The sequence below is a fragment of the Helianthus annuus genome, chromosome 10, assembly GCF_002127325.2.
Source record: "Helianthus annuus cultivar XRQ/B chromosome 10, HanXRQr2.0-SUNRISE, whole genome shotgun sequence".
Lineage (NCBI taxonomy): Eukaryota > Viridiplantae > Streptophyta > Magnoliopsida > Asterales > Asteraceae > Helianthus > Helianthus annuus.
Genome location: NC_035442.2, coordinates 178,674,397 through 178,695,195, shown reverse-complemented (window position 1 = coordinate 178,695,195; position 20,799 = coordinate 178,674,397). Strand labels below are relative to the sequence as shown.

Below are 20,799 nucleotides of genomic sequence, written 5' to 3'. Positions count from 1 at the left end.
TCGTTAAATTTTTTGGTTTCGGCCACTCATTCCTTCATAATCTCATAACGTTGGTGGCCGAGGTCGCGAATGTCTTGGAGACGACGGTTCATCTCCTCAAAATCTTCCTTTAACTCGAGATCGGAAGACGACTCGACCGTTTTTTTCCCGGTTCCCTTTCTTCTACTGATGGGTCGGACCAACTCTTCTTGAATTCCCTCGTCAACGTCCACCGCCTCATTTAAATTAACATTGCGTGCATCCGATGTCGGAGTTGACGGGTCAACGGAGGATGATGTTTTTGACCTTTTAGCCCGACGTCTACTACTAGACGTCATTGGATTAACTACCGCCCACTTTGGACTTTTTCGTAGTAGCTCTCAACACTTATAGTACGTGAAAGGAAATTTTGTGCTCTCGAACTCCTCCAAAGTCTTCGTTAAAACCCCGACGTCACCTTCACCGCTCGGGCGATTATCGTAGTTTCTTTGGAAGACTTCTTGGAACGCATGACACTTGTTGTTGATGTCGGTCCATTTGCTAGAAATGGAATCTTGGTCCCGATGTTCGCCTTGACCCCACGTGCTAAAGAAGAGTGCACGAACTCTATCCCAAAAAACCGGGCCCGTTTGAAAGTTTGCTACAAAAAGAAATATATATATATATATATATATATATATATATATATATATATATATATATATATATATAAGTTGTATGTTAAAAAATAAAGTAACAAAATAAGTAAAAATAATAATATATAAAGTGGTTACCGGTATCTTCGTCCTCCGAAATGTCAAGCCACGCCCGAGTCAACGTGAATTCCTCTTCCTTCGTCCATTTAATGATATTTTTTGTACGCCGTGGTGCGTCTTTTTCCTTCTTCTTATACGACCTTTTGCCGCGTTTCGATGTTTCTTGCACCGGTTCGGGTTGGGTCTCTGGTACGACTTCCACATCGGGTTCGGCTTCGGGTTGTGACGGTTGAGACCCGCCGGCTTGACCATAGCCGAAAGTGGGAGGAACAAACGGAGGGGCGCCACTCAAGTAAGCCGCGTAAGTTAAAAAGCTCGGGTCCATGTCTTGAAGGTTGTACGGGGTTTGCGGTTGGGTTGTGTTCGGGTTCGTGGGTCTTGCGGGGACACCAAAAGGGGGGCGGTATGTATGCATGATTGTATAAAAATTAGAAGAAAGTGAGTTTTTTTTTATAAAAATTAGAAGAAAGTGGGAGAGAAAGTAGGAGAGAAAGTGGATTTTTTATAAAAAAAAGTAAGAATGTGGGGTATATATTTATAGTGGGAATATTTTAAATTGAAAAAAAAATTAAATAATATGACCGTTGTCAACGGTCAAGAAAGTGGGTCCCCTCTCTTTTTAAGCGTTATAATTAAAACGCCGGGCGAATTTTTTTTGAAAAATAACGCCCTATAACGCCGTGTGTAATGGCATAAGGGGCGTTATAGGGCGTTTTAATTAAATTTTTTTTAAAAAACACGCTCCAATACGAGCAGTCTAATAAGGAAATCACACCATCTATCTCAATTTAACAAACTATACGGCAATGTATATCTAACCGAAAGAAACGTATCCTCTATAATTATTTCTAAAAGAATCCTCAGAAGTTTTTGAACACACTCTCGTTTTTTCTTCTTCTTCTTCCAAATTCACCATAAAAAATTAAACACAATCGTCTCAATCGCCTTTTTTCCACAAACGATCTTTCAACCACACTCTCGAACCACTTTTGAAGAAAAATGTCTGTATGATCACTTAACTTCTGTTTTCTCCCAAATCTCCCGAAGATCATATATTAGGGGTAAATTTATCCATTAAAACTTATGCGAAATATACTAATTGTAATTATTAATTTAAGATTGGGTATTTTAGGGGTTTTAAACAAAGATTCTGACCCATCAAAGTTGAACTTGGGTGTAGGTGCAAGGTAATTAATGATGATGATTTTCTTGATCAGTTAATCACGTTTTGTTAAAATTTTTAGAGTTAATTACCCGGATAGTCTCTGAGATTTCACGTTTTTTCATGTTTAGTCCCCACCTTTTAGAAATAGCAGGTATGCTCTCTATGGTTTGTTATAAAGCAAATCGGAATGTTCACATTTACGGGGCTGAATGCTGACCAAGTTGCTTTCATGACTAAAGAATATCACATCTACATGACTTCAGATGGGTAAGTAAACATGATATTATTATTAATGTTTTAAAAGGGTGTGTCTGTGTGTGTATAAATAAAGACATAGTTATGTCACACTCTTTTTTTCTTAATTAAAAAAGAGAAAATTACGAAAATAGCCAAAGACAGGGTTGACTTACGAAAATAGCCACCTCATGCGTCCTTTGAGTGACGCATCACAGATTCAAATGTGCGGGATGCGTCTGGAAACAACGGGGTGCGTCTTTGAAGCGGAACCCAATAGAAAATGGACATGTGGCGGCAGACTCCTCCAAGGGGTCAGACAGACTCTTCCAAGGGGTCAGGCAGACTCCTCCAATGAGTCAGGCAAACTCCTCCGAGTGTGAGATCCAAGGCGTCAGGCCTGACCCCTTGGAAGAGTCTGCCTGACCCTTTGGAAGAGTCTGTCTGACCCCTTGGAAGAGTCTGCCTGACCCCTTCGAGGAGTCTGTCGCCACGTGTCCATTTTCTATTGGGTTTCGCTCCAAAGACGCATCCCATTGTTTCCAGACGCATCCTGCGCATTTGAATCCGTGATGCGCCACTCCAAGGACGCATGAGGTGACTATTTTCGTAATTCAACCCTGGTCTTGGCTATTTTCGTAATTTTCTCATTAAAAAAGTGTTTCCTTGTATGCAAGAGAATTAGCATGGCTGGTTTGAGTTCTAAGACTGTCCCTCGTCTTGCAGATGCCATGCATGCTGCTGTAACCGATATGCCGTAAACCAGTATCTTGTTAAAAGTTCAAACAGTTTTCATTTCAGGTTTCCTTGTAAGCGCGGCATGTTTATATTCGACTTATATTTAGAAAACTATGTACAATATTATCTATACTAATCCTAGTTCTAATTTCCCATTAATGGCGGGTTATTGGGCTTCTTAGTTTATAAGCGCCTCTAATTTCTCCATATTTTTCTTGCCAAAATGTTAGCTGATTTGCTTTGATACTTTTCGGTCTCTTTATCCTCTACTTGAGGGCTAGAGGCGCCGCTTGTTGTTTCTTGTTCAACGCTCCACCCCATAAAATCCGATAGTGTCTTAGGTGATCCTGTAGGTGTTTGACCCGTTACTTGACCATTAGATTCATCCACCACAACTCGTGATGATGCCGTCCTCTTCTTTGCTAGCAATGACGGATCTTGTGCCACCTTATCCGCATAGAGTACATCCTCGATGCGGTTCATCACTGTGTTCGCTAAACTCTCCAATACCCTTGAATAGCTCTCCAAGATAGCATGCCCAACATTCTACATACCTCAAAATATCATAAGCAAGTTACTCTTTTAGAGGTGTATGTATCAGATTACGGGCCCACTGGCTCAGCTAGGTTTGTTTATAGGGTTACTCGTAATCTCTATATATTGTAACTGAGCCCGTGGGCCCATAGTCTTACAATATACAGAGATTACAAGTAACTCTAGAAACATAACTGAGCCTGTGGGCCCACGGTCTAATAGTTTGGATGCGTGTTTTAAAAAAGAAAACGCGCATCCAAACACCACCTTCAATGGTTGATCAAGAAAAAGCTAACGGAATATGAATTTCGTTTCGTGTTCATACTTTGTTAGACTCGATTTTGCTAATTTCTAGTGTCGATTGTGGAAGCCCCGGGAACTGTTGTTTTAAGAGAAGTAAAATAGTTTCCGCTCTGTCTTCAAAAAGCTCTCTTTTCTCCGAACTTATAATAGATGAACTCCAAGCGGATTTCGTATCCTTTTGATTCATTTTTCTTTTCCAAATAACTATAGATGCTTCTATCTTGTTCTTAAGATCAAGAACAGTTAGCTCTGTTGAGAGATCCATTGTTGATAGAAACTGCCCCGGGTCAAACGAGTCAACTGTAATATTCTTGTAGATTGTTTCTCCAAGGCTTTCTCTTCCATTCTGTTAAAGAGTTTAAAAAACTTAAGAGCAATTTAGTATCGAAAAAGTGTTTTGGGCCACTTGACCTGTCTTGACCCATACTGAAAATGACCCGTTACTCGACCCACCCATCTTGCCTCTTTAACTAATCACATTGCAAAAGTGTTACGGGTCACGTGATAACCTGTTTTGACCCATATTGAAAATGACCCATTAGCTAACCCGTTCATCTTCTCTTATTTAGTTAACTATATAGCAAATGTGTTTCGTGTCAGGTGACCCGTTTTGACCCATACAAAAAAAATCTATTATAATTATAACAATAAATAATAATAATAATAATAATAATAAATAAATAAATAATGGTAATAATATCAAAACACAACCCTTAGACCGCCCGTAGTGGGGCATTTTTTTTTTTAAATTCAAAAATAACGCTCTAAAACGCCCCGCCTACCATTACGGTAGGCGTTATGGGGCGTTATTTTCGAGAAAAAATGTTTCCGGCGTTTTAATTAAAACGCTTGTACCATTGTTGACCAACCAATCACCAACCACAACGGCTAGTTAACGGCTAGCTGATTTATTTATTTATTTATTTTTTTAAACCTTTTTCCCATATATATATATATATATATATACACACACACACACACAAACACAACCAAACGAAAACTAGTGTTTTTTTTGTTTTTTTTTAATTTAATCGGATATTTTTTTTTATTTCTGGTTATTTTTTTTATCTAATGAAGTATTTAAAGTTAAAAAAAAATAATTGTGAAATGATTGAATGGGGGTTATTGGCATAATGTCCCACTACGCCACTTTTGCTATAATGCCCCAACGCTGACTAGGATGCCACGTGTCGGATAATGCCCCATGGTGGGGGCATTATGTTTGTTCACCACTACACATGGTCTTAGCTACAATGCTAAGGGTTTGTCTTTTAGTGCAACTTTCTAATTGCGTCCGCTGCTTTATTCCATATCTACCGTACGGTCCCTCTGCTTTAACTTTTTTAATATACGTGTTTAGTCCCTCGACTTTAATAAAGTTTTTTTTGTTCGTTAGTTAACTTTGCTTATTTACATGTTTAGTCCCTGGTTTGCCGACATGTCCATCTTGACTCCCTAACCAACTGTAGAATTACCTTAGGGAGATCGTCGATATAATCTTCAGGGATCTCCATTTCCGCAAGTATTTCTGCATTTATAGCCATGGAAGCTTTCAAAACTTGATTAACACAATCCTTTTGATACTGCATCCATTTTCTTGATTCTTCAGAGAGCCCTTCTGGTGGAACTTTAACCGTCGGTAACCACCATTTATCGCTTCTTTGGACGCCTTTTTCTGATTCATTCGCGTCTTTAGATACATACCAGAATTGATTCTGACCCTTGAAGTTGTCTAGACAACCCTGAATCATATGTTCTATTCATCATCTTCATTATCAAAAAAAAAAAAAAAAAAAAAAAAAAAAAAACTATTAAAATTGTGTGGTAAATGACTAAATGGGATTCGATCATTACAATGAGCATCGCGTCTAGCTTCTTTAAAGCCGGGATGTTCATCCTCAAATCGGTTCTTTGTTTTGTCATCATAACCTGCAAGAAAGTGGTTTGACATTGAATTATCTGAATCAGATAATTCAAACATAACAAAACATACCTCCATATTTGAACCGCCTTTGGATGTTTGTTGCGAGGCGACGAATTCAACGATGTAATCAGTAACCGAAAGAAGCCAACCGACTTCTCTTCTCCATCTTCTTTTCCTGTCTTCTGGCATTGGAGCAAGTTTATGTTGCTCTCCAAATGCAGAAGCTGCAAATTCAATCCAAAAAAAAAAACATGAAAAATGAGAAAAATAACTTTTAATTAAGCAACTTTTATGTTAAAGATTAAGAAATGCAATACAAAAATCATGATATATGAACAAAGGGAAAAATGTCATTTTCGTCCGTGAGGTATGGCCAGTTTTGCGACTTTTGTTCAAAGGTTTGTTTTTTCGCATCTGGATCCAAAAGGTTTGAAATCTTGCTATTTTCATCCGGCTCGTTAACTCCATCCATTTTTCTTCATTAAGTCAAGGGTATTTCCGTCTTTTTTATTAACTTAAAGGGCATTCGGTCTTTTTCAGGGGTATTCAGTCTTTTTACATAAAATGAAAAAGACCGAATTGCCCTTTAAGTTAACAAAAAAGACCGAAATACATCTGACTTAACGAAGAAAAATGGTTGGTCTTTTTCATGGGTATTCAGTCTTTTTAAATAAAATGAAAAAGACCGAATTGCCCTTTAAGTTAACAAAAAAGACGGAAATACCCCTGATTTAACTGAGAAAATGAATGGAGTTAACGAGCCGGATGAAAACGGCAAGATTTCAAACCTTTTGGATCCAGATGCGGAAAAACAAACCTTTGGACGAAAGTCGCAAAACTGGCCAAACCTCAAGGACGAAAATGACATTTTACTCATGAACAAAAATCATTAAAATTTTGGTTAAGGATCAAGATTACCAGCAAGATTTGTAATGGCATTTGATAAGGCCAAAGCCGATGAAACGCCTTTGCCACCACCGGAGTTATCTTCGCCTAAAAGAAGCTTAGCAAATCTTTCTTTCATCTGTTCCATCTCTGCATAAACAACAAAATTCTATTGTCTCCATATGTTTTTTGATCGAAACACGAAAATGATCAAAAAACGTACCATGGCGCTTCACCTTAATAAGCGAAGCGCGATCATTCTCGCTTACGACAGGTTCTTGGTCGTCCATCGGTGTCGTGTTTGTTTCCATTTGACAGGTATTGAAATGTTGGTTGATTGTTATGGTTTCTGCTTTTGCAATATGGAAGTGCAGGAACTCATGATATGAGGAAATTTATTTAATATGAAAATAAATAGGGAAAAAGAAAGAAAAAAAAAAGTGAAATTTCTTACGCCCAAACAAGAGGTTAAAACGAATTTTACTGAACGAATTTTACTGTTGTTTTTTGCTTCCTTTTTGGTGTTTTTTTTAGCTTTCGAACGATGGGTGTATTTTTTATTTACTTTTAAATAGGGATCTGAACGGAACTTTTAAGTTATCTTAATGATTAGGTTTAAGAGTGAACACTATTGTATTTGCGAACTGAGCGAACTAATCCTGGCCATACACGTTTGTAAATCAATGGACAAGATTTGATGAAGAAATACACTTGTGTATTTTACGATTTGATGATGAAATCCTAGTCATACACGTGTGTAAACAATAGCTAGGATTTGTTCACTCAGTTTGCAAATACACTAGTGTTCACTCTAGCGATAACGGAGTTAAGTTTTTTTCTGAATTACAACTGACGTTTTAGGGCTTTTGATCAGAATGAGGATACGAGTCGAATGGTGTAAAACTTACCTTGAAATTGCGCTCCAGACGAAGAAAACGATGCTTCAATTCGTGTGTTTAAACTTTCAATTCGTTTGGAGCATTGTTTCGAGGTAAGTTTTACATCAATAGACTCGTATCCTCATTCTGATCAAAAGCCCTAAAGCTTCAGTTTGTAATTCGATAAAAAACTTAACTCCGTAAAGTTTTTTTAACTGAGAACCGGTGGAGAAAAAATAGTTGAAAGGTGAGACCAGCAGAGGAAATAAAAAAGGTGAACTGCTAATGACCAATGACGTCTAGTAGAAATTATTAGAGGCCAATATCTCATATTTATTAGTAGTCCTTGTTAAAAAAGAAAAAAAAAAGTAATCAATACACAGCTTTAAAATTGCAGTTAGCAACATTCATGTTCCTTGCTCCATGTTACCATGTTAACGAATGGAGGCTTTAACGTCCCTGAAGAGTGATGAAACATTGGTTAACCAAGGGAGGTTAATTTACTGGTCTCGTCAAGTAGGGTTAATCTCTTTTTCTGAGGATCGGTGGCTGGATCGTCCGCTGGTTGATCTCCGCACAAGGAAACAAACCGTGACTCGTAACAAGGAGGATGGGGTGGGGGTGCTCCTTGTTACCACTCTCCGGCGTGATAATCAGTAATTTGCTTGTGAGGCAAAGTGTATGATAGTAGTAGTAGTGAGAGAGTTGTGAAGAGATACCTCAAACATGGTTCGGGATGGGTATTTATAGCCGATGAGTGAAGGAGGGTAATTGAGTAGCTAGACTGATGACGCACCGCCTTTTATAGGTGTGTCAGGCTTGTCGGTTACAGTGGTGATGCCACGTCCTACTGTGGCATCACTCTGTTGCTTACGTGTGGGCTGACAGGAGACTGTTATTGGTGCCACTTGCTCTGTGGTGTCAGTCCCACTTGCCTTGTGGACAGGATGCGATGCTGGGCCGCATCGTTGTTCGCGGTAACTGCTGTTGTTCCCGCGGTCTCGCTCTGGCCAAGACATACGCGGGATGTGGTGCCGTGCCGCATCGCCGCTTGTGGTGACTGTTGTTGTCCAGATCCCTTGTCGTGACGAAAATGTTCATAGGATGCGGTGCCAGCCGCATTGCTATGTGCAACACCCATTTTCATACACAAGGTAAGTCTTCTTATCCCTTGACAGATTGGATTCGACCGCTGTGTTCGCGCGTCCTCGCACGGACACAGATAAGTTCTTGCTGGTGGAGGTTTTTGATAAGGGTAATGGTCACTCACAGCCATACTAGTGGAAGATCTGGGACCATACCCATTCAGTCCCTTAACACCAAAAGGAGTGTTTTGTATCTATGACCTATTAAGATATCATGTGATCTTTAACGTCCGGACCGTTAAGGTACACCTCAAGGCTAAATAGTTAAATACAATGAGCCGATAAATATAATTACGTCCGGAGCGTTAAGGTGCTAAATAGTTAAATACAATGAGCCGATAAATATAAAATTACAACAAAAGTCACCGTCAGTGATATGGGCTTTACCATAAAAGGTGGAGTGTAAAAAATATAAATTCTATTTTTGGACCCACAAGAAACTTTATCTGGCCCACTTAAATATAACAACTAGCTTATGGCCCATGCTAAAATTTGCAATTGCGTAAATAACTCATCTTACTTATTTTATGGGCTTAGGTTGGTTGTCTACGTGATATGAAATTTCATAATGGGACCTATCCTTTTTAGTCTTTGACTACTTTAAGTTTAAAAAAAAATTATTAGCCAGAAGAGTACACAATACAATGAGTATATTTTTATTTTAAAAGTTAGTTAATTATTATACGATTTTTAATTTAATATTATAAAGAGACATAAACTTTACTCCTATAGTAGTCAAAGCATCCCACCCGGCCACCCTACACACACCTCCATTGATTGCCAACCACCGTTCCCGACCCCGCTAGTTGTACCCACCACCACCAACCACCCTACGACCGCCACACACCTTTGCGTCGCCAATCCTTCCCATTCCCCTTCCATTTTCAGAAAATAACATTTTTCTTAGGCTATACTGCTATAGGGTGTAGTCATGACCCGCCATGTTAACGTCATATCACCCACCTCTAATCCATCATCCAAAACCACTACTCTAAGGGTGTGATCATGACCCAAACCACCATCCACTTTTTATTTATTTTATTTTTTAGCAATTAATTTTTTCTTGTTAAACATTAAATTGTTGTAATTAATTTGAATTATTTAATGACAAAAAGAAATAACAAATGTAAATACAATTTTAGAGGTATTATTGAAGAAAAAACTTATGAAAAAAAAGGGTCAAACACCATATTTTAGAGGGTCTAATTGCAAAATCCCTTATCTTCTTCTTTCCCTTCCTCTTTTTCGTTTGAACCTATTAAAAATCCATGGCTCCCTCTCAAAATGAAATCTACAAAAATAAAATGTGAAAAAAGCCATAAATATATATATAAAGAGAGAGGGGGAGAGAGAGAGAGAGTGGTAAAACAAAAAATAAAAAAGAAAAAGGGTTTGGCTCATACGTGGTTGCCGCATACTAAACCACGCGAAATAACCGTGAATCATTGAGGAGACGGTGTAGTGCATGTATAATAGTACTATGTGGATATTCACGACCCCCATACCCCTTAGCCTTATGCTAATGGTGATCCAACATAGAATTTCATGAAATTATTCGACTTCAATGCTTTAACTATAAGATCGTAAGTGACCTAACTTACTATTAAAACTACAAATATGCAAAACTATTAAAAAATAATATAACAAAAAAAGATTTTAATCGATTAAATTGACGGTAGTTAAAAATTTCATGAAATTATTCGACTTCAATGTTACAACACATAAAATCTTGACACATCTTAATCTAACTTGTTATTCATACCACTATAAGCCATATTACACAACACTACTAGGTTATTTTCATAGTAACCTAACCTGTTAAATACATAATACAAGTATACAAAACAAATGCATACATATCTTAATCTATATTGATAGGTGACATAGTACCAAGATGGTTTCGAAATGAGTTTCAAATTCAAAACTTATGGACCCAATGTATATATCATAAATTGAAGTAGGATTTAAAATTTATGTCTAGCAGACAAGAGGCAAACAAAAGACTGGCGAGGATTAAATAACATTTAAAGCTCCACCCCGAAAAGATGCTAAATCCAGCCAAACAGGACTCTTGTGATTTTGTTCGAATTTAAAACCATTATTTCATTTTATGTTTACTTAGAAAATGTGAATTACTTTGAGAGTTTGAGATTACTAACATGATTTATTTTATAATAAAATATTGGACTATATACATTTTATTTTTTTTAAGCTTAATAAATAATTAAATATAACGTAGTTGTGGTAAATATTTATACACTTTTTTTTTTTTACAAAAAAGTAAGATGATAATTTGAATTTGGGTCGTTATTTTTTGCTCCATCATATGATGTTAAACAATGTAACTAATATAATTTGTTTAAAAAAATATTATTTTTAATATATTTATGAGTTGCTATAGAAGAAGACCCACCTACGTATAACGTATTAAGTTGATATGATTACATTAAAATCAATAATACACTAATTATATCTTTATACACTTAAAACAACTTTAGTTTCATTTTATTATCCTTTGTTTGCAAAAATGATGATTAAGTTTGACTAACTTTGATATATCTCAATAGATATTTTATAGAAGGTAAATAGAGAAAATCCAAATGTTATATTGAAAATATAATTTTTAAACATGGTTAATACATAATCAAATTTAAGTAGAAAACTATTATTGAAAAAATAATTTTTAAAGATGTTTAATACATATAAGTAGAAAACTTTAAAAGCTAAATAAACAATTAAACACTAATACATATTCCTTTAAATATGATACTAAAACACTATTTTAACTATTTCTCTCTCTCTCTAACCCCTTAATGTATGTTAATTTAAGTGCATATTCCAATTGTTCCTACTTCCTAACCTTTTAAACGTTTTATATTAAATAAAAAACAATTATAACGGTTTTGAGACCATGCCCAATTGCCAATTGGGTTCTCAATACTATATATTAATATCCCTTTAGATTTCCGAACAATTACGTTAATAATGTCTAGAGGGCCTCTACAATCACATGCAAGGAGCCAAACGGTAATCATCTTATCACATGAAAACATGATTATAAAATTACCTAATCTTTTCATTTTTATATTTTTCTTTTTGAACAGCCAACAGAATCAATCCCCGGTACACCCATTGGACCAAACGGAACCTGAGTCCACCACCAATTCTGGGAAAAATCCGATAACCCACCTGCCTGTAGGCACGACGATGAAATTACCGGTAAAACCCGTTTGCCTCAAGGATCAAACCAAGGTTTTCCCTGGGTCTCCTATCCTTGCTCACCAGTACCTCACTCTACATCGAATGAGAGTTGAAACTGCATCTTTTAAGAGAAATACAAGCCTTCCACCACTTGATGACTTGATCTAGTGATGATTGAACATTTTTTTATATCTTTTAAAAAAGAAGAATAATATCTTGGGATACCCATGAAAGTAAGGGCTCTGAATTCATGATGATACTCATGAGAACATTACCTTAATACCCCAATTATTACTCAACACACCTAATATTCATATTCATATTCATATTTTGCCCCCCTTTTATTATATGTTGCTTGCTTCACCTGCAAATATGCACTTAACATCATCTTGATTCATGGGCACCTCTAAAGATTCAGTTTTTATTTCTTCACTCCAACTTAACACACTTATATAACCTTTTTAGTTCCATAATTCTGCATACTCTTCAATCTTGATTTCAAGATTCAAGATTTTTACAGGTACCCATGTGTAAAAACTTAATCTTTTGTTCATTAATGGTGTTTTTTCCCATAAATTTCAAATCTTTTTCATCTGGGTATGTGTAAAAACTTAATCTTTTGTTCATTAATGGTGTTTTTTTCCATAAATTTCAAATCTTTTTCATCTGGGTGTTTCAAATTAGCAATCTTTATGACATTTAGATGGTGATTACTGCTGTCTGGTAGCAAAACAACACTCAAAAAGGTACACTTATTGTTCTTCTTGGAATCTTGGACCATATGCTTATTTAACTTAATTTGTTTAAAGTTTTCTTTTGGATTCTTGTTTAGATCTGTCACTGTTTGTATATTTAGATTCTTGTTTCTGTAATGGCGGCAATTGATGATTTGATGGTACTTTAATTTAGCTTTTGTCTTGTTTGGGATTAAGCCGGACAAAATGTTTGAATTCTTTGAATTTTGTCTTTTTTTTTGGTTGAAAATTCTAAGTGACAAATGTAACCCAAATGGGAATTTTCATAATTTTTAATAATTTTTAATAATTTTTGATAAAGTCTCTGACTTTCTCAATCCAGTGATAGAATATGCCTCAAGAAAGCCTGAGATCAGTTGTGTACAAATCATTTGTCACTTGTGAAGATCCAAGAGGTGTAGTTGAAGGCAAAACAATCCGAATTTCGAAAACCGGCCCTACAAATATGAGCACTCGAAGAACCGAAAAAGAAAAAGAAAAGATGTCTCTTGTTGAGGTGAAAAACGGAGCGCAAAATCTACACGAAGCGATTGATTTGTGGTCGAAAGGGGTTAGTTTCAAAACTCAACCGAAAGATATCGCGAAAGATTTGCTAAAAGGGGCTCTTGATCTTCAAGAATCTCTCATGATGCTTGGGAAATTGCAAGAAGTTTCATGCATGGCAAATTTCAAGAGGAAACAAGAAAAACCAAGTGAAGAACCTTTTAGCAGAATTGGTTCGGATCGGTTTGAAAGTTTCGAAATTTACGATTCGGGTTATGAAAAAGAACGAAAATTGGCAAATGGGTCATCACGAGATTGTTTCGCAGAACTTCGAGAAGTGATTATCGAAGGCCTTTCGAAACAAAATCTTTTGCCACCAAACAAGTCTTATCAAGAAAGTTCTTTTTCAAGCACAAACAAAGAAGGTGTGGTCTTCTTTTAAAATATCATAAGTAAAACATTTTTTTTTCGGCCCGTTTTATCGATTTTCTGGCTCTGCAGGTACAAGGAAACCACAGTTGTCTCCGGACATCGCTTCAACAAGCTCAAGCACGTCGTCTTCAATGGTGCATTCGACTCACGAATTCACTTCTTTCGACTCTTTTTCATCACGCGCTACAGACGAAAAGTCAAAAGGGTCAAACGTGATCGCAAAACTTATGGGTCTAGAAGAGTTTCCTGCAAAGCCACCAGGAAAGCAGTTGGATATTACTAGCAAAATGAGGCCCGTTTACGATGTAGATTTGCCAAATGCAAAGAAACCACAGCTTTTCGTTCAGAAATCAGATCGAGAACATATGCCGTTAGATGAAATCGTCAAAATGATGCAATCTAAAGGACTTTTGAGAAGAAACAAGCGCGAAATGAAACGAACTAGTAAAAGATTTGAAGATGATGCATCGCCGATTGTTTTAATGAGACCCCAACGTGTTGGGTCATATCCCGATCACCCGAAAGTTAAATTTCATGAAAATCCAATCCGAAAGCTACATCAAGAAAAGGCGAAAACCGAAGCTAAAAGTGTCAAAAACAGAAAGACATCGAAATCAAAGCTGGATTCGCCTTCTACTAAGCGGAAAGCTTCTGTTCCTGTTGCCACAAAACCGCAGAGAAACCAAGAAGTCGAGAAGAAAGTAGACAAGATTCAAAATATGGCATCACAAAATATGAAAAAATCAGTAGATAATGCAAAATCGACAAACTCAATGTCGAAAAACAGTTCTTTGAAGCCTCAGATAAGTGCTCAACCGAATCAAGTTTCAAAACGAACAACCATCAAGTCAAATAACCAAAAGAAGAATACAAAGATTGAAAAACCGATCATAGTGAGTCCTTTCGAACTTTGCATACCAGAAACAATGTTTCAAAAGTAAAATTTGATCCTAACTTTGATACATGTCTTTGTAGATTCATGAAGCTTTGCAAATCGATTCGCCCAATCAAGAACAAACTAAAGATTTTGAAGTTACAGTTAAAGGTATATCACATACATAACCTTAAAGATTTATACTATATTAGTTTTGTAGTTGAAGGGTACCCCCCCCCCCCCCCCCAATTAGTGTTCAGAATTCAATTTGGATTCGAAAAATTCGAAATTCAACTGAATTCGATTTGATCACCAAGAATTATATTAGATTATCAAGAATTCGCATTTGAGTCCAGTAACCGAGTAGAATTTATGAGTTTAAATTCGATTTGATTTGAAATTTGAATTTAAATTATACATATTTTATTTATTACATTTATATATAATACACACATTATATATATTATATATATATTGTTAGTGAAGGATGATGAATAGTAATTTTAATTTTATAATAATATATAGTTTTTTATTATTTTTTCTTTTAATAACCTATTTTTAATTATTTTTCCTTTTTTAAAACCATATATTTCCTATACCGTTTTTTAATAATTCTGTTTTCTTTTTTAGAACATATATTATCGATTAATTTGATACTTCTTTAATATTATACGTTTATAACTTTTTCTTAAAACTTAAGTACGTAGTTATGATTGATTTTTTCCCGGACATTCCGTTATAAGTTTTTGTTAAAAACGAAATTGTACTTATAATAAGGTCTTTATTTGGTATCATAAAACAGTACGATGATAAACTAAACCGTTCTAATGGTTTAGCTTTCTAAACAACATGTTTGTTTTACATTAACATTTGCTCGGTTTCGCCGCAACGCGCGACGAAAAAGAACTAGTATAACTTTAATTCGGGCTATTGTATAAATAGTCTATAAATTTAATCTAAATCCTAAAATAGCACGTTACCAAGCCCAAACAGCCCATAACGAATTTACATTTTTAAATGAGTTTGAATGAAAACGATTTATTTGAATTCGATTCGAATGCGTTTTAATTCAAATACGAATTCGAATCGAATTGACCATTTCTTAATCGAATTCAAGCAAAAACAAAAATTATTCGAAAAATTCGATTTGAGTAATTCGAAAATTCGTTATTCGATGAATAGGCCCCCATTCATAAATTTTGATGTATGTTCTTGTACAGAAATTGACAATGTGAGACAAGAATCTCTCTGTGAAGCTGCAAGAGACGATACTACACGTATAGATCAATCTGAAACTAGAAACAATCAAGAACATGAAGGCGTTTTCGACACTAACGAACGTAACGCAAGAATCTTGAAAACTATAACAACTTTACAAAATCCCGAGCCAGCCAGTTTCGAGCTTTTTCAGGACTGTATAACCGAGTTCTTGGAGCACGAAAACGAAAGACAAAATCCATTGACTCCAAAAACCATTTTACCATCAAGAGTTTGCGTTTCTGAGGACGAGACGACGAGGGAGATTCTGAAACGGTTTGAACGTTTAAGAAGTTACAGTAAGTTTTCAACGAAAAGTTGTGGTGCAGATACGGTTTCCGGGTTGTTGGAAAGGGATTTGAGGTTGTGTATCGGCGGAGCGTGGGGTACTACTGGTTGTAAAGATGGTTGTACTGTAAATGAAGTTGAAGAAATTGTTTTAGATATGGAGAAGATGGTTTTGAGTGGATTAATTGATGATTTGGTTATGGAACTTGTGTAGAAAACAAACAGGATATGTACATTGATGTTATGAAGAGAAAATGATTATAGTGTTTGCAGCATATATAAAATGATAAGTTATTGTTGTTGTGGTGCATCAGTAATATGATTATATGATATTTAATCCTAGTAGATGTATAAAAGTTCAGTAGATAAATTCTAATTTTAGTTCAAGGTAGTGTTTTCAGCATGCTAAAATGGCAATAACCGGCATGATCATGTTTTTTAGGGAAATTGGTCTGTAATAATCTCACCTAGACCTTATTGGCCATTAATAAACCCACCTCAGAATATTCCCCCCACCAGTCTCACCTTTCACTTATTTTTCCTACAATGGTCCCCCGTTAAAAAAAGTTAACGGAGTTATACTTTTTTTCCAAATTACAAACAGATTTTTTAGGGTTTTTGATTAGAACGACGATACGAGTCCATTGATGTAAAACTTGCCTCGAAACGGTGCTCCAAACGATGAAAACGACGCTTCAATTTGGGTGTTTAAATTTCCAATTAACCAAAATTAAGTCACTTGGAGCACCATTTCGAAGTAAGTTTTACATCAATAGACTCGAATTATCGTTCTGATCAAAAGCCCTAAAAAATTTGTTTGTAATTTGGAAAAAAAGCTTAACTCCATTAAGTTTTTTTAACGGGGGACCATTGTAGGAAAAATAGGTGAAAGGTGGGACTGGTGGGGAAAATATTCAGAGGTGGGATTATTGGTGGCAATAAGGTCTAGGTGAGATTATTACAGACCAATTTCCCTGTTTTTTATTAACTGTGAGACCTGTTATCGGAAAAGTCACGGAACCCACCAGTACATGCTAACCAATACGGTCTTTTAAAATGCAGCTTGCGCAAGCAGGGGCGCAAACCCCTCTCGATTTTTCGCTCGTAGTGTTAATTTTACCAAAAAATCTGAATTTAAAATTAAAGAGTCTGACCCCCACTCCCACTGATTTGGATTTTGAGTGTCCAACCGCCACTGATTTTCTTTCAAGCTCCGCCACTATGCGCAAGGCATATGTCTTGAAGCCAAAAACTAGAGGAAGCTGGATTCGAACCTGACAGACTGACACGGTCATGTTATAGCGCCTTGTATTTTATCTATCACAAACTAATCTCTTTAAGTAATTTAAAAGAAGTGCAAATTATAGAAAGTTATCCTTTTAAGAATGAGATATTGGATAAAGGTTTGTTTCTACCGAACTGAAATGAAGGTTATGGTTACTTAAACATGGTACAAAAGTAAAATTCTACAATTTGTTTGGAATAATCTATAAACACACTAATTCTTGATTGGATAAATCAATATGTAGCACCTTTGAAGATGAGAAAGTTGAGAGTCTCCAATGAGAAATAGATGAATGAGCCCTTTGAGTGAGTGAAGAAGCTACTAAAATTTGTACCCACAACACATTGCCATCCACCACCATAAACACTATCAAATTCCTGTAGTTCATCAAATCCACACATTATTTCTCAAAATTCAGCACAAAAAAAAAAACATGGGAATCACAAAAAAAAGTAATTTTTTTAACGTTCAACAAAGGCTGGCCACCCAGGTAGGGATAAGCATGGTACCAGACTGGTACTGAAAAATGGGAAAAGTAGGTACCAGTACGGAAAATAATCGGTACGATTCGGTACCGGTATTTACTGGTAGTAACCGGTAAACCAACCAAAATACCGGTGCGAGTCCCGAAAAACGGAAAAAATGGGTACCGGTACCAGTACCGAAAATGATATGTACGGTACGGTACGGTACGGGTACCAAATGCTCATCAGTCATCCTTACACCCGGGTACACCCATTGGCAAAAGGCCACACGCCCGTGATTGCAGATAGGCTGGTGACCCGGCCTGTCAGCAATTCCAGAGGAAACCCACCGCTCGAATGGCCACTATGATAAAACTCCTGACTCGCACATGACATTTTGTCACGAACGAGACTCCAACCAGCGACCTTCTCTAAAGAAAGTCACCGGGATACTGCTATAGCACTGTCCCTTTGGACACAAAAAGTACACATGTAAGCAAAAAAAAAAAAAAAAAAAAAAAGCTACCTTCTTGATATATGCAGCAATGGTGGTACATTCAACAACATCATAAAGATCAAGAGCTTGAGATGCAGAATCCATAGCATGAACCTGCATCTTCAATGGCATATCTGTATCCTTCACATATGCTTTCCCTTCCAACATGTTATCTCCCTCTTAAAGTTTCTTGGTTACACCCTTAAGAGTTAAAAATCAAGATTCTTTCTTTGTACATATAGTTTCTTGATTATACTCTTGTAATCAAGATTCTATATATATATATATATAGTAACTCATCAAAAAAAAAAAAAAGAATTTTGAAAATGGGTGTGAATGTTGATTAGAAATTAGAGGCCAAAAACTTCTTTCTCCTTTAAGAAACATGAAAGTTGTAGTTGATGATATTGAAAGGGTCCACTACATTTTATTTTTTTTTGAACGGCAAATTTGGATCACTGACGGACCACTGGAGAATCATCGTGCCACCAGCAGAACCACCCGATCATATCCATCTCCACTAGGCAATAATGCATATACACCAATTCAGGAGGAAACTCAATAAATATGGGAAAACCCCTTTATGGGAATCGAACCCATGACCTAATGGTCATAAGTCTTATCCCACTCCTAAGATACCACTAGTCTATAATGCGTGTGGTAAACTATGTATGGTGACATGTTTTGTTGTTTTCCATAATAACATTCATATACCCATATTGTTAGTTGTTATCAACTTGACACCCATGACTTGTGATTGTCGTTTTTTGTGTGTAAATTACACACCTTTTGTTATTTAAAAAAAAGTTCGACACGTAACATGTATGATGAAATAATGTGACACATAAGATGTGAAATGAAACTAATATGTGTTGAGATGGTATTTGAACAAGTTTACACAATCATATCATAGAAAGTGGAGGGATCAAGTAAAAAACCCACAACTTCAAAGTGGAACGGTCTCATGACCAGTGGCGGATCCATAAACTTCTTTCAGTGGGTTCGTTTTGGTAAATTCTCACTATTTTTTTCAAATCATACAAAGTTCTTACTAATTTTTTTTCCAAACCGAGTGGGTTTATGTGAACCCACAAAATAGGGTTGGATCTGCCACTACTCATGACGAGATTGAGAGCGGGTGTCGTATACACGAAGCGAGCACCGCGAAAACAATAAGTTGAGGCGGAGGAAGTGGCCTTATGCAAGGCTTGGTGTCGAATACAAAAGGGTCGAAAATCAACAAAAGTCCAAATCGCTTTGGCGACAAATTCTTGAAAACTGTAACACTAACTTGGTGGAACCAAGGGCGGGAGGGGGCGGCCGACCCCACGGTTTTGACCCCCCGGTTTTATAGAAATTTTTGGTATATATGTTTTCGACTCCACGGTCGGAAAGATCAAACTTCTCCACTAGGTGGAACCACACGAACAAAGGATCAACTCAATTCGAAGTGGACTGATTTAAATAAAAAAAATGGTTAATTCAACACAAGCTACATTCAAATGGTAGTATTAATATTTCATTTCAGTTTTAATTTATTAATTATTGATTTTAAGCTCTTTATAGACACGCAAATGGCAAAGTGGATGTTAAGATGCGGATATTATCAAAACGACCCTAAATGACTACAACAACACGTGGAATGAGTTCAACTAGATGGGTGTCCCATTTTTGTACGTTATGGAGTGAGTTCAACTAGATGGGTGTCCCATTTTTATTCGTTGTGTTCCCGAGTTCAATAAACAAAAGAAAAGAAGAGAAAATGAATTAAGGAATGAAAAAAAAGAAGTAGAAAAGAAAATTTTAATTAACTATCGTGTTTTCGAATTTGAAGGAAATGAAAAAACAAGGATTTTATGTATTAAAAAACTTTTTGTTCTAAATCTCTTCAATTTGGAAGGATTTAAAATGAAGGAAAAATATAAGGGTCTGTTTGGTTTGCCGAATTCTATGAAACTGAATTGGAATCGGAGATGATTCCATCAAAAATCTTGTTTGGTTAGACCTTTAAATGGAAAGAATTCTATCAAATTCCTTTATACAAAATTAAGAATCCTTCAACCTACCTAAGGAAAGTTTTAATTCCAATGGAATGTTAGAAAAATGACATTAATGTCCCTTAAATAAAATCAAACTAATCATATTTTCTTGAGTTTTTTCCCAAAAGAGTGTAGATGGAAAAATTATTTACCAAAATGAGTGATTTGAAAAATAATTACCAAAATAGATGTTTTGCAATGATTTTTTTCCCAAATCGGTGAGGGTGGAAAAAATATTTACCAAACTGGGTGATTTTTAAAAAAATTATTAAAATAAGTGTTATTTCTTATTTCTTTATTATTAACTAATCTATTATATTTTTTCTTTTTTTTTTTCAATTAACCTAGTATGTTTTTAATCTATTTTCTCCAAACAATTACTCTTTATATTGTATTTACTTTTTAACCAACCAAAATATAATTCTTTTTTCATAACATTTTTTCTTTTATTTCCTTTTACATTTATGTGAGCTAAATCATTCTAATTTTAGAGATATAAACAATCACTACAGTAGCAAGTTCATGTTCATTTATTTAACGTTAATCGAACAAACAATAAAACACAAACATGGTTATCTTTTTTTGTAAACGAGGCATGTGTTCATGTTTACATCAAGCCATTGTTAATAAAATTTATGTAACTTTAGGAAATACTATATTAAGGGTTTTCATTTGAATTGTTACT

At 35.7% G+C, this 20,799-nt stretch overlaps 3 protein-coding genes and 1 long non-coding RNA gene across 9 annotated transcripts; 2 read left to right on the top strand and 2 right to left on the bottom strand.

The window, feature by feature from the left end:
- Window positions 1-1,590: 1,590 nt before the first annotated feature.
- On the top strand, window positions 1,591-2,994 carry LOC110886880. Its single transcript, XR_002563053.2, has 4 exons — window positions 1,591-1,795; window positions 1,867-1,921; window positions 2,028-2,166; window positions 2,860-2,994. It is a non-coding gene; the product is annotated as an uncharacterized LOC110886880 (long non-coding RNA).
- LOC110886878 (rho guanine nucleotide exchange factor 8) lies at window positions 2,946-7,336 on the bottom strand. The gene is made up of 7 exons (XM_022134747.2): window positions 6,741-7,336; window positions 6,551-6,667; window positions 5,702-5,856; window positions 5,563-5,637; window positions 5,184-5,450; window positions 3,731-4,054; window positions 2,946-3,417 (listed from the first exon to the last, which is right to left on the bottom strand). Exons 1-7 carry the CDS (start codon window positions 6,826-6,828, stop codon window positions 3,067-3,069), a joined length of 1,377 nt encoding a protein of 458 aa, XP_021990439.1. The 5' UTR covers window positions 6,829-7,336; the 3' UTR covers window positions 2,946-3,066.
- Window positions 7,337-11,337: 4,001 nt separating this feature from the next.
- On the top strand, window positions 11,338-16,128 carry LOC110886877. 4 transcript variants are annotated; one of them, XM_035978851.1, is made up of 6 exons: window positions 11,338-12,261; window positions 12,426-12,487; window positions 12,825-13,404; window positions 13,481-14,304; window positions 14,387-14,456; window positions 15,506-16,128. In XM_035978851.1, the coding sequence occupies exons 3-6, from the start codon at window positions 12,828-12,830 to the stop codon at window positions 16,042-16,044; spliced, it is 2,010 nt and encodes a 669-aa protein (XP_035834744.1). In that variant the 5' UTR covers window positions 11,338-12,261; window positions 12,426-12,487; window positions 12,825-12,827; the 3' UTR covers window positions 16,045-16,128. The 4 variants fall into 4 exon arrangements, with proteins under 4 accessions (XP_035834744.1, XP_035834745.1, XP_021990437.1 ...); XM_035978852.1 differs by having other exon boundaries at window positions 12,819-13,404; XM_022134745.2 differs by having other exon boundaries at window positions 11,338-12,487; window positions 12,819-13,404.
- A 721-nt stretch (window positions 16,129-16,849) lies between these two features.
- Window positions 16,850-18,385, bottom strand: LOC110886879 (dynein light chain LC6, flagellar outer arm). Of its 3 annotated transcripts, none has more exons than XM_035978853.1 (3): window positions 18,106-18,385; window positions 17,363-17,492; window positions 16,850-17,112 (listed from the first exon to the last, which is right to left on the bottom strand). In XM_035978853.1, the coding sequence occupies exons 1-3, from the start codon at window positions 18,241-18,243 to the stop codon at window positions 16,865-16,867; spliced, it is 516 nt and encodes a 171-aa protein (XP_035834746.1). In that variant the 5' UTR covers window positions 18,244-18,385; the 3' UTR covers window positions 16,850-16,864. The 3 variants fall into 3 exon arrangements, with proteins under 3 accessions (XP_035834746.1, XP_035834747.1, XP_021990440.1); XM_035978854.1 differs by having other exon boundaries at window positions 16,959-17,104; window positions 18,106-18,374; XM_022134748.2 differs by lacking the exon at window positions 16,850-17,112 and having other exon boundaries at window positions 17,200-17,492; window positions 18,106-18,364.
- Window positions 18,386-20,799: the final 2,414 nt, after the last annotated feature.

Coding starts and splice junctions, on each gene's coding strand:
- LOC110886879 (XM_035978853.1), bottom strand. CDS start 18,243: ATGTTGGAAGGGAAAGCATATGTGAAGGATACAGATATGCCATTGAAG. Junction 17,493..18,105: donor TTGCTGCATATATCAAGAAG/GTAGCTTTTTTT, acceptor GATGAACTACAG/GAATTTGATAGTGTTTATGG. Junction 17,113..17,362: donor CAACTTTCTCATCTTCAAAG/GTGCTACATATT, acceptor TGACCGTGTCAG/TCTGTCAGGTTCGAATCCAG.
- LOC110886877 (XM_035978851.1), top strand. CDS start 12,828: ATGCCTCAAGAAAGCCTGAGATCAGTTGTGTACAAATCATTTGTCACT. Junction 13,405..13,480: donor TTCAAGCACAAACAAAGAAG/GTGTGGTCTTCT, acceptor CTGGCTCTGCAG/GTACAAGGAAACCACAGTTG. Junction 14,305..14,386: donor AGATTGAAAAACCGATCATA/GTGAGTCCTTTC, acceptor ATGTCTTTGTAG/ATTCATGAAGCTTTGCAAAT.
- LOC110886878 (XM_022134747.2), bottom strand. CDS start 6,828: ATGGAAACAAACACGACACCGATGGACGACCAAGAACCTGTCGTAAGC. Junction 6,668..6,740: donor TATTAAGGTGAAGCGCCATG/GTACGTTTTTTG, acceptor TTGTTTATGCAG/AGATGGAACAGATGAAAGAA. Junction 5,857..6,550: donor TGCCATTACAAATCTTGCTG/GTAATCTTGATC, acceptor TTGAATTTGCAG/CTTCTGCATTTGGAGAGCAA.